The sequence below is a fragment of the Crocodylus siamensis genome, chromosome 12 (genome assembly GCF_052110815.1).
Source record: "Crocodylus siamensis isolate JL-2025a chromosome 12, ASM5211081v1, whole genome shotgun sequence".
Classification (NCBI taxonomy): domain Eukaryota; kingdom Metazoa; phylum Chordata; order Crocodylia; family Crocodylidae; genus Crocodylus; species Crocodylus siamensis.
Window position 1 is genome coordinate 43,619,173 of NC_143406.1, and position 12,734 is coordinate 43,631,906.

Genomic DNA, 12,734 nt, shown 5'->3' on the forward strand with positions numbered 1-12,734 from the left:
AAGTTACACCAGACACCTTCTACCATACGATCTTGAGGATGCTCGTGGAATATACTGGCAGTAAATGTAAGCTACGGTTGTCATATGGGTCTCGTGTTTATATCTTTCTGACACCGCACCATATACATATTGTTAGTGTGTCGTAAGCTGGTTGGTATCCGGATGCGTGAATGGAGCACGGAGGGCCTCCACTATAAATCTTTTGATTCATTTTGCCCTCTTGCAATTTTTTTAGTATTACCATCCGTACGGTGCTCGCGGAGCAAGGAGAACGTGCTAGAGCTAACGGGCATGCGGAGGCACTGCAGAAATAATGCTGTCTAGTTAGCATTGTGTTTTATGTCTAATAGTTCTATCTCTTCATGTTCTCATCTCCGTCAGTTGACAGTTTCTTCTTGTGCATGTAAGATTTATCTCAGTTGTTATAGGTTTCTGTAGGGGTTTGGGACTGATTCCCATTATCCACCCTTCTTCCACACTCACGCTGCTTGGCTACCTGGTTTGGCTGATACTATCCGATGCCGCTGCCTCCATTCTCAGTATAATAGAGATCTTTCACGTTTGATTTGGTTGCTATAGTTTCAGGCAATTACTGTGTTTTGGGTCCCAGGAGGTACTTGAATCAAGATATTTTTGCAACAAGTGGGTAAACATCTCCTCCCTATGTGGAAAACTCGCACTCCTGAAGCAACACCTCTTTCATTCTCCTTGCATGGTTTTGATGAGATGAAGGAGAAAATAGCTCTCTATGCTTTTTCCAAAAACTTTTTAGAGTATTTTTTTTTCCCTTTCCCTCAAACTGCATGACTGGATTCCTGAAAAAAGTAGTTTCTTAATTAGGGGAGAACACCATAGTTATACTTAGTGCTTTATGACTATGAGGTTACCAATAACCAGGTGCTGCAAAGACAGCGATGAATAATATTGAGTACCCCTTTAGTATTCTTATTCAAAGCCTTGCTGCAGATCAAATAACTAACATCTGCTCTTAGAGGTTCCCTTCGCTGCTTCTTAAACCTCTCTACATCACACATTTGAATTAGATTCAGTGAGGAGAGGTTGGGTGGGGGCAACTCTGGGAAAGGGATAAGGAATGCTGTTCTGCCTTTTTTACTTAATCAGGAGGCACCGCACCGTATGCCATACAGAGAGCTTCAGACTTGCTCGCTCCCATTACCAAAGTGAAAGCACCTTGCCCTGAATGATAAATGGCCGGTTTCTTGCTGTCCAAGAGTGCCCAAGTCAAGTTGAAAGTCTGTAGTTTTACCTGCCTGATGGCCTGTGTTCCTTTTCAGATCGCACCTTTATTGTTCACCCTCCCGAGGACAGCACTGTTATCAAGGGAACCACAGCCACTCTGCAGTGTGAAGCAACTCATGACCCCAGAATTTCAATCAGGTGCGCGTGGTGTCATTTATCGTTTGTGCGGTTTATCTCAACTTAATTTTACAAACTATCAGAATGTCATTAGGTGAGAAGTTTGAGGACCCCAGACTTCAGCATCAGACCCCTGATTACTGCCTCGTAAGGCTGGAGACTACATCATTAATCATATAAAACCCATCTTCCACTTCAGCCTTATGTATTATTTACAATGAGCTACGTTCCACTTCATGACTTCAATACAGCCTTCCATGATTTTACTGTCAAGGTTAATACACTATCAATAAAACTGACTTGTCAGAAGCTGATACTTAATGAGAGTAAAAATCCAAAGAGATCGAATAGAATTTCAGACGTGTTTACGTTGGGGCTTCTGAAAATCCATGGGAGAGGATGCCTGCACACTCTGAAACACTTCAGTAACCGAGGGATAAATTCTGTTCCAACTGTGAAAAGAAAAGAACAACTTGATGCTAAAGTAATAACATCTGTGCACAAGATTTAAAGGAACCCTATCGCGTTAAACCACATTATAGTATTAACCGGTACACAGTTTAAAGGAGGCTTGACTGAAAGAAAAGCATTGCCTTATCTGTCTGGGTATTGGCTTGGAAAATATTAAAAGGGAACTTTGGAGACAGAACATAGACACACACAAAGGAGAAATTATTCAAAACTGTGAAGTAAAAACACTTGGTCACTTGTATTTGTGAGTGCAGGTATACTTTTTTGCCAGGGTGCCATCAGTTTGGAGATATTCCTGATGAAATCCGTTCAGAAAGGATCAGTACCATGTAAACATGACCCTCCAATATCCTACCTTGGGAAGAAAAACCTGCAGCATCCTTATAGGCTCGGCAGTGCTATGCTGGCTAGCACTACGGAAAAAAGAGACTTGGGGGTCATCGTTGACCACAAGACGAACATGAGCCTGCAATGTGATGCTGCGGCTAGTAAAGCGACCAAAACGCTGGCTTACATCCATAGATGCTTCTCAAGCAAATCCCGGGACGTCATTCTCCCGTTGTGCTCGGCCTTGGTGAGGCCGCAGCTGGAGTACTGCGTCCAGTACTGCTCCACAACTCAAAAAGGATGTGGAGAAGCTTGAGAGAGTCCAGAGGAGAGCCACGCGCATGATCAGAGGTCAGGAAAGCAGACCTTACGACGACAGGCTGAGAGCCATGGGGCTATTCGGCCTGGAAAAGCGCAGGCTCAGGGGTGATCTGATGGCCACCTATAAGTTTCTCAGGGGTGACCACCAGGATCTGGGGGAACGTTTGTTCACCAGAGCGCCCCAAGGGATGACGAGGTCGAACGGTCACAAACTCCTGCAAGACCGTTTCAGGCTGGACATAAGGAAGAATTTCTTTACTGTCCGAGCCCCCAAGGTCTGGAACAGCCTGCCAGCGGAGGTGGTTCAAGCGCCTACATTGAACACCTTCAAGAGCAAATTAGATGCTTATCTTGCTGGGATCCTATGACCCCAGCTGTCTTCCTGCCCTTTGGGCAGGGGGCTGGACTCGATGATCTCCCGAGGTCCCTTCCAGCCCGAATGTCTATGAAATCTACACCCAACAAAGGGGTCTCGAGCTACATTTCTTCCCTTCTTTTAGTACAGTGGGCAGTAGAGTCAGGAGACTGGAAAAAAGGAGGAATTATTTAGATAGCTGTCACCCTGAGAAGGTGGTAGCTTTTCAGGGCGTCGGTATGTCTGATGGTGGGTAAAGGATGGCTTTCTTGACACATTCTGGGGATTTTTGGCCCCATCCAAGGATGAGGCCCCTAAAAACAAATAATGTAAACTTCAGGGTTGGTTGATCCTGAAATATTGTTCCACAACTTTGAAAAATAATTCGTATGGCTATGCCTTCCTATGGACCTTTTGCTTTCAGTCTTGACAAACATTTCTGTCACTCAGGTTTACTTACATCTATGTCTATAACAGATTGGATTTTTTTTGATTTTTTTGTTTTGTGCTACCCTTTCTGCTAAAGGCTCAGGGCATTTTACAAAGTAGAGAAAAATAATTTATAAAAGAAGTGAATAAGCAAAACAGATATAAGAGAGAGCTAACAATATAAAAATAACCTATAAAGTGACCCCTTCCCCCAAACACAGTATCCCAGTTTTATGCTTCATAGGCAAAGGGATATGGTTTGACAAAGCTTGAGTTTTGGCTCCCAAGTTCCTCACCAGAAGCATTAAACAGACAATTAAATGAACCAGCCTAAGATAAAACCCTGTTAGATGCAGCTAGAGCAGATGTTAGCTATGAAATTCGTTGCACCACCGTACTACAGAAAGGCATTTTCTTTCTGATCACTAGTCTAAGATCAAGGGTTGGAAGAGTTAAAAGCTTTACTCATCTTGAGGTAACTCTCGTGGTCTGTCAGTTTAGCACTGTATTGCTATATGACTTTATCCACCGATGCAGTCAAAATCATTCTGAACGTATTTATATTTGTTATATTGATGCTTATTAACAATTTGAAACTTTATGACATCCAGGCATGTGTGGAAGAAGGATAGTGTGGCAATAAATCCATCTAGCAGTTCCCGAATTACACTAGAGGAAGACGGAAGCCTCCTCATTAGCCAGACGTGGTCAGGAGACATCGGCGACTACACATGCGAGGTCCTTTCGTTTGGAGGAAACGATTCCAGAATGGCTCGTCTAGAAGTGATGTGAGTATTCTAGCTCTGGGGCTTTCGCTGGCACCTCCTGTTTGCTTTTAAAGCTGATTCATAGTGTTTGTGCCTTTTTTTTTTTTTTTTAAGGACTTTAGGGAAATCAAAGCAAATTTTTCCTGCTAATGATATTATCATGAGATCATTCATTTTGAGTTTGCATGTCAAATGACCTGGACTTCAACATGGTGAAAGTCAGCCCACACTAGGGGCTGCTATGCCTGGATGTGGTACACGTGGAAATTTAACCAACAGCAGCACTAATTTCTTGTCTCCATTGCCAAGGTTGTAAGAATGCATTCTGCCTCTCCGCCCTTGCTTTTAACATTTTTTACTCCCTTTGACGAATGCCCAAACATCTGGTCTCTAACGGGGTTTGGTTTTTTTTTCTGTTTTCTTCGCGTTCTCATTTATTAGAAAGTTGTCCTCATTTTTGTGCCTGTCTCTTATTTTTAAACATCACAAAAAGATGTGTCGAGCGCAAGTCTCTTCGGAAAAGGGACTGCAAACACGGCGTTGGTGTGAGTGCCAGTGTTTTCTGTCGGTCTCACTCTGTAGCAGTGAAATGCAGTCGAATTTGATATGTGTCACTAAAGTCAGCAACTATGACCACTCCATGCATGAAGCAGATCAAATGCACATGCAGGTAATGTATGTACGTAGGCATTTTTCTCAGGGATATCGCACGCTTTAATGTGACTACAATTGTATCTGTTTCTGCTGGTCGTGCCTGATCTTTTTCTCTTAGAGAAGATGGCCTATGGCAACTTCTGTTGCCTGGCAGTGTAACGTGTTTGCCGCAGAGATTTGCTGCGTGCAGCTTAGTTTTCCACAGCATTACTCTGACAGTGCCAAGAGTAGATCAGATGCCCGTTTTGAGAGAACGGTCATACATTCTTTCTCTAATTAAGCGCTCCTCAGCTCTCCTCCTGGAGTGCATTTTGCTGCTGGTTAGGATCCAAGAGCGGAAAGACAATTCCAAATTGCCTCTGCATAACTGTACACACTTTCCTTTCCTGTGGGCTTGCTCCTTATTTATTTTTGAGAGGTGGTCAGGAAATTGGAGAGCAAAACCTGCACACAACTCTATAACCCAGTCCTTGAAGGCGAGCTTAAAATGTGTGTGACCTGTGTGTTTTCGTCTTCTTTCTTCGGCAATCCCTCGCAGTTGAGGATGATTTTTAAAATAATCGTCTTATCTGCGTGTCCGAAGGTGACTGATGAAGCCTATCTGGGATCGACAGACTCTACAACAGCACAAACACATTTCTGCGGGGGGTGGGGGCGGTGCTGGATTTTTTAATTTGGACCACAACGTGCTGTTTCTGCTGCTCCTGCTTTTCCATCTCCTGTTGTTGCCATGAGGTTTTGAAGTGCTAAGATCCCTGCAGGAGACTTTTCCTCCATTTGGGATGGCCCTGAGCGATGGTCTCCCATGAGTTGACGTGGATGTGCATCGTGTTTGTGTTCTGGTAGTGTTTCAGTGACATGGTAGTCCATGGTAGTTCAGTGGCAGGTCCTTGCCTGTGACTTGTCACACTCTTAGGGCTGACACAGTTCTTGTAAAGTCTGTGCAGCAAAAGGGAGCACTTTGTGCTACTGCTGAAGTCACCTCTCACTCTTGAGAGTCCCATGGGCAAGAGATGTTTTATCCCCCAAGGAAAGTCATTTGACCGAAAGTTGTCTGGGAGAGACGCATCTCAAGTGTCATGGCACTGCCTTGCCCTTACGCCCTGCTTATGCTGGAGACTTTTGCATCCTCAGGCAAAATGGATGTTGAGGTTGGCCTTCGGTTGTGTGTCAGTCCGAAGGGATATTCTCCTACCGAAAGCCTGTAGCTTGGCTTCTGCCACAAGAATCCAGGGACTGACTCTGGCCAAGTCCTTTAGGGCCCTGCTTCACATTCAAATTAAGGCCAGATGGAAACCAGCTGTAGAGTTGTTACACATTTTCAAGCACTAAGTCCTTTTTTATAGTCCTTGTCCTTTTTTATAGCTGGGTAGTCATTTTTATCGCATAATGATTACTGTGCACATGCAGCTGGTCTAAATGTATTGCACGATTAGCCGATTCATTGTGTAATATCTGTAATGTAGCAGTGGCCTTAGGGGAGTCCCTAGGGTCGCTCAGTTACACCATTGTATCTGTAAGAGGTGCAAGTGCTGCAAGAGTGCCAAAGCCCATTGCAATCCTCTGGAGGTTGCATCATTATTATTTGGCTCAGTAGCACAAATATATGAAATATATAGACATACATGATGCAACAGAAGTTAAATGAAGAAGAAAATCCATTGAAAGGAAATAGTTGAAGTAAAGCTTAAATTAAATTCTAGCTGTTCTCTGAGTGACAGATCTATACAATTCCCTGTTCTCCCAAATAACTCTCATGCAAGGAGCATTAACAAGCACTGGGTGTTTTTTTCCCGTTCATGAGTATGCACACTCCAGTGCCTTGAGTAGCAGCAATGACAGCCAAATGTTCAGAGAAGGGCTTGCAATCAATTATGGTTGTGAGCAGTTTACCATCAGATACTGGCATACCTTGATTAACTTTGTGTGTCTGCCAAGCTTACTTGATTCACTCCCTTCTTCTACCCCAGGTACCCCTATACCTTCCTCTGTCTCTGGGAATTTAGCCGTGGATTTTCAAAGGCACAGAAGACAGTTAGGCACTGACTTCCCATTAAATGTCTGTCAGGTCAAAGCCTGACATCTTGGATGACCCCAGGTTATCTAGTGCCTCAGGGGATTGGGCCTCTCATCTGTAAAATGGGGATAATAAGCTTCATTTTTCCTTGCTTATCTTGCCTAGCTAGAACAGAACATCTGTTGGGCAGGGGCGGTCTCTAATTATGAGTGGGAGATGCAGTAATTTGTGGCCTCTCTTTCAATCACAATGATCAAGATGATGGCTATGTAGGGACCTGCTCAATGAAATGATTCTGCTTTACTATGTTCAAAGCACAGCTTTTTTTTTTTTCAGGGAAAAAAACCCAGATTCTGGTAAAGGACTTTAGTATGGGGCTTGGGGTTTTTTTGTTTTTTCTCCTTAGCAGTCACCAGACTTCCTTACCTCAGTATGATGTGGTTGGGCTGGCTGGTGAGTGTCTCTTGGCATCTGTCAGTAAGTGGCCCACAAACCAGAACACGGGATCAGCGAATTGTCTTGGTAGAAGAGAAATGGTGACGGTGCCAGATCCCTCCTTACCTTGCTCTATCCTCAGTACTGTCTTCTCCAATCTTAAAAAATGCCGCTCTCCAAGATTCCTTCCCTGTTTTCCCTCTAAAATATTTAAGGGAAATGGAAAGTAGGATGATGATGAGAAGCAACTGCTGATCCTAACCAGCTGACATAGTCCCCACAGTTGGGCACATGGTGCCCAACACGTTAGGCCCCTGCCAGGCTAGAAACAGTAAATAATATTCGTTGGTGCAAACAGCAGAGGCGATCTTCCCTGACAATCCCTCACAGAAGTTGAAGAGATGTGAGAAGGGAAGGTCTGTAACACGGCACTTACTAAAGGGGAGCCAGGGGACACATCACCCACCTATTCTGGAGTGATGGTACTTGGGCATTGCCAGGGAAGATATTCCCGTCATTCATTTTCCTCCCCTGGGAACGTACGGTATTCTTCATCTGTATTGCTCTATTTTTTTTTATTTGGTAAAACATTCTCCAGCCATGTTGCATTTGCTTATGAAAAGAGCTTTTAATTTTGTTGATTTATTTTTTCGCTAGCAAAGCTGCTCAGCTGCAAATATAAAAACATTCGCAGAACTCGGATGCTGAGCTTCTGCTTCTATTGCATCCAAAGTCATAATGTCTGATCCTGAAAATAATTGCAAATAATAGAGCCTGCCAGCTTCATTCATCTTATCTTTATAGTCCTGCACATACCATACAATAGGAAAATATGCACAGAAGAAAAGTCCCCTATTCCCATAGCTCAACAAGCTGGGGAGATCAGGTTGTATCTCTCTCCAGATAAGAAGCTTTGCTGATTCCAACTCAAAAGCATCCTGAGGGGCCTTGATACCTTTGAAATATGCAGTATAAGCAGTATCCCAGCCTGACACAACCTGTAGCCAGATATCTTGCACCCAACCACAGACCATGATGAGGAATATTTCTTTGTTGAACGAACGAAGGTAGGTGACTGCGAAGCCTGGTAATACCCTACCCTGCTGGGAAAAACCAACCTTACCTAGATCCCTGTGCTTCTTTCAAAACTTAAGGCAAAATCTTTTGATCTTTCCCTGCTACAAAGTTGAGTTACCACTACAAAGTAAGTTACCACTTAGCTTGTGAAAGGCCTAGGAGGGACAGAAATACAAAGCATTACAATACAGCATACCATAAGGGCAGGACATTTATACATGGCCTCCAGTTTAACTTGCTATTCAATCTAACAGACTCTTCGACTGTTCTTGCCCAACCCTGGAAATCAAGGAAGGTGATTTACTCACTTACAGCTAGAGATCACAAATGCAAATATGAATATAAAATAGCACGATGGTAGTTTCTTTGTCACTCATTTATGGGGGGAATGTGGTACCTGATCTTTTTTTTAAGAAGATAGTCAAAATTGCTAATGCCTCAGATCTTTCCCCTCCCCTTCCGTGCTTTCTGTCACCAGATCAATGACAGTTCAGAGCAATGTACGGTAACAAGCGTCAAAATAGTATCCAGTTTCAAAGCCGTTGTCCCATGAATTCCACATCCCTTCCAACCTATCCTTTGCTATTTCAATAGTCCTTTACTCCATCTGTTCCTTGTGCTGATCTTACATGAGAGAATGGAGGAAAAAGATTTGGCAGAAAGCATACTACCTCTGCTTCTCTAAAGAGATTCTCTCTGTTGAGCTATTACCTAAGCCAGAAAGACCAGGATGGAAGAACAAGATCCAAATCTTCTCCAATTTTTGTATTTGAGCTCCTGGAATGGGATCAGAAATGAATGGGTCTGGCTTCTAAACTCAGGCCAAACTTCTAGTTCCTTAGTTCCCCTTTCATACGCCTGTGCAAGGAAGCACAGTCGCTTGGCAATACTACAATATGGATCATATTAAAGTAATGTCTGTATTAGGAGTTTGGGAAGGATCCTAGTATAAGACAAACTGTAAAGTCCTGAGCAACAAGAGACGGGCTTCTTAATTTAAGCCATTATAAACATCGATGACAAACCAATCAAGGCTGAGTGATTTGTTAAACTTCCTGTCTTGACTTCCTTGCAAGTTATCAGGTCTACCAGCTGAACCATCTGCGCCAGAGTTAAACTTGTATGGCGGACCTGATTTGGGAAACCATTTGTGAGTTTGGAGCAAAGCTTTTTATAAATTGACAAGATGACTCGTTTAATCTCTCTCGCCTTCTTAGTAATCCCCTCTTCAGTCACAGGCTCTCTAATTACCTGCTGTCGGACCAGTTTTCTCAGAAATCTCTCCAAAACATGTCGAGCTTCTTTTTTTTCCTTTTGCAAATAGTTTGTTTTTAGCTAATTTTATAAGACACTGCATGTGTTTGTCGAGTAATTTTTTCAGGTTCTCTCTGGCAGTTATGAGCTGACTCAAAGCATTAGGGCATTTGTTTCTAACATATATCATCTGCAAAATTGCTAACATTATTTTCCAACCTTATCCCTGTGGCTGCATGTTCCTTTTCTTGCTTGAATCCTTGCTTTGTCAGAGTCCCCTCAGCTGACCTTCGTGGCTATGGCATTAACCCCAGACTTGTGTGTTCAACAGCAGATTCAAATAAGTCCGCAGACCATTGGGATCATCATGGACAGAAAGTAGTAGGAATTAGAGACAAAACTGACCTCACTTGATTCCCAGCATGAAAGGATCATAGTCCGATATGAAAACTTGAAACATCCCTGTTAGTGGCTTGGTTGGGTGGAGGGAAAAAAACCAGTTCATGAGTTAGACTGATGGCATCTGTACATGGGATATTCAGTGCCCCATATATCACTCTCTCAAGTCTCATTCGCTTTCTTGGTGTGTCAGAGCCTGAACAGCCTCACTTAGAATTTCTTCTCAACCTGAAACACAATTAAAATTACCACGCAAGCAAATGACTTCCTACCAGAAAAAAAGTAATTTCTCTTAAACAGTAAAGGAGCACATTCTTTTGGGGGAGCATGAATATTCATGATCGTCATGGGGGACTCATTTATCATTTCCCGAAGCTCCCCCGTTCTTGTCTGTCTCTGTCTCCAGTGTACAGAGTATAAGTGTTTGTTAAAGTGGGGATTAGTATTAGTTAACCTCAGCTTCCGTGCATTACAAAGAGTCATACACTTCCCCACTCCGGTTTCTTTTTAATTTTAAATATTCATTTCTGGTCAGGTGTTTCTTACATACTTGCTCTGTCTACCTCCAGGGGCTTAAATCTGTAAGCACCATCTGCTGCTAGACAATGTAGACACCTGAGATTAAAGAAAATTGTATTAGTGGTGGTAGGTGTACTGCGTGATTGTTACAATTCACACTATTAGCACTCCCTGTGAATTGAAAGCATCTCCCTTCTCCTTGACGCTGCCTGATTGTGTCGCATATTAGCCTTACCATGTGGTGTGACCCTGATGAAAGAATCAACTTTAACCAGATCCTGAGTAAAAACATACATGTAACTTTAGTTTATACTTAAAGGAATGTTTAACTCGCCCATCAGTACGCCAGCCCAGTCTCCTGACTGCTTCCTTAATGAGTCTAGACAAGCTTGACATCCTCCTTTTTGTCTATCAGAAAGCCATTTTAAGATCCCTGGACAACTCTCACCGGGGAACTGAGAGTGAAAAGGGATGTGTTTTCTCCTGCATCAAATCTTTCAACATGTATACCCTAAAGGAAAAAAAATGCCACCCTGTGAATTTTCCCCCTAACAGAATAACTTCCTGTATCCCCAAATGCAACTTAAATGCAGCCCTCTAGATGTACAAGAGAATAGGATTAACCAGTGAATATACATACTGACAACCTCCTCCTTAATACATTCAGGTACTTGTGTATTCCAGTTATTTGTGGATGAGATTGCTGTAAGCTCCCTCTTAGCTGTTCCTCCTACGTGATCCCCTGCACAAAGGTCTTCTTCTGGAAGAGGCTTGGGGCCGAACCTTACCTTTGCACCATTTCCCACAGGGGCTCACAATAAGTGAAGTGCTGCCTGGGATGACTCAGAGTAGTGTCACAAGCCTTTTCATTCTTTCCTCTTCGGCAAGTTCCTCTGCCGGCTGGATCACAAATGCGTTTTCCACGCAAGTCAGTGTGGAGAGGTGGCAACCGTCAGTCCTCCTGGATCTTGGTGTATGCATGAGGGCCACCCAGACCATCGATGCATATGCCTGGCTAGGAGGAGTGGAGGCTGCCCAGACCTTCCATCCTCCCTTTAGTCCACTGAGATAGACGGAGTCCAGATGTTTGGTGCCTCCACAGCTGTAGTTGTGTAAGTGTCTGGGAAGCGAACACAGGTCTCTGGGGTGGTAGACAAGGATTCCACCGCTGAACCACGGGACTCCCAGTATGGAGAAATGAGAGAGAATATGATAGGACTTTTACTGGGCTTGATGCTTAAATCAAAATTAAATAAGCCCGCTGTCACTGTCTTTGGCTAACCTTGTCCTTCTAGAGCTGTTTTTGAGTCCCTTGAGTGCACCTCTTTCAAGCAGCAGTTCTGTGCAACCTTTTCTCCTTGGCACGGGATCCCATGCTGCAACCATTTTCTAACTGGGTTTCCACATTATACTCTCCTCCCTTCTTCCCTCCCCCAGCCCTTTGCCCACTATGATGCCAGGGGGAATGGCACCTGGAAGAAATTCCCCTAGGAACCTGTGCGCGGTAGCAACACGTAGTGAAACAGAAGCTGCTTCTTTGAACTGTTTCATTTATTTGTGGAAAGGTTCACCACACTGAGAAATGGATTTTGGCCAACAGAGACTTCCACATTTATTAGTCGGATACACTTGGTATCCTCCTCAGGCCTGTTTCAAAGATTTCATAGATGATTAGGGTCAAAAGGGACCTTAGTAGATCATCGAGTCCAACCCCCTGGCCTGTTAAGTGCACGTGCCTTGGCTTTGGTGTCTCCATCCCCTTAGCGAGCAAAGTGCATCCCGTTTGCTTCAGCCCCTGCCATTTGGTCAGCCAGGGTGGCTCCCAGCTGCGCTCACTGACCTTCCTTGGCTGAATGTGCTCACTCAAGCTCACTTGTTATTCTAGGTCTAGGGACCTTTAATGACACGTGTCTCCTCCTTTGACCCTCGGCTTAGTCTTGGGAAGAATAAATAGCTCTAGCTTGGGTAGAGCCACACAGGGACCGTTCCTCTATGAAGTTTTCCTTTTGCTTCTTCTCTGTGTCATCGTCTTACCTTTCCTGCTTGGTTCTCGTAACGCCATCTTTTGCTGTTTCATAACAGCATTCATAACGGTTGTGATTATGTATATCTGTTGCCCAGTTTTCTACACGACCTTCTCCTTCCCTGAAGAAGTCTAGAAGTCAGGGCGTGCTTTTCGCCCTCCTGATTTGAAGCCAGAAGCTGCCTTGGAATTGTCCCTGTGTTTGTGGGCAACCACTAAGGAGTTAGTTGTGGGTTTGAGATAGCTGTAAGCAATCAGCAGCTTAATAAATTACAACAAGAAATGACTGCATTTTTTAATTAAAGAATG

At 43.7% G+C, this 12,734-nt stretch overlaps 1 protein-coding gene across 2 annotated transcripts in view; it reads left to right on the forward strand.

Annotated features, from left to right (window-relative positions):
* The window catches only part of SDK1 (sidekick cell adhesion molecule 1), a 671,164-nt gene that overhangs the window by 495,292 nt on the left and 163,138 nt on the right, over positions 1 to 12,734 (forward strand). For both annotated transcript variants that reach the window (XM_090023696.1, XM_090023697.1), the window contains exons 12-13: positions 1,296 to 1,398; positions 3,892 to 4,068. In XM_090023696.1, the coding sequence (XP_089879822.1) occupies positions 1,296 to 1,398; positions 3,892 to 4,068 (280 nt within the window). The remainder of the gene's footprint in view (positions 1 to 1,295; positions 1,399 to 3,891; positions 4,069 to 12,734) is intronic.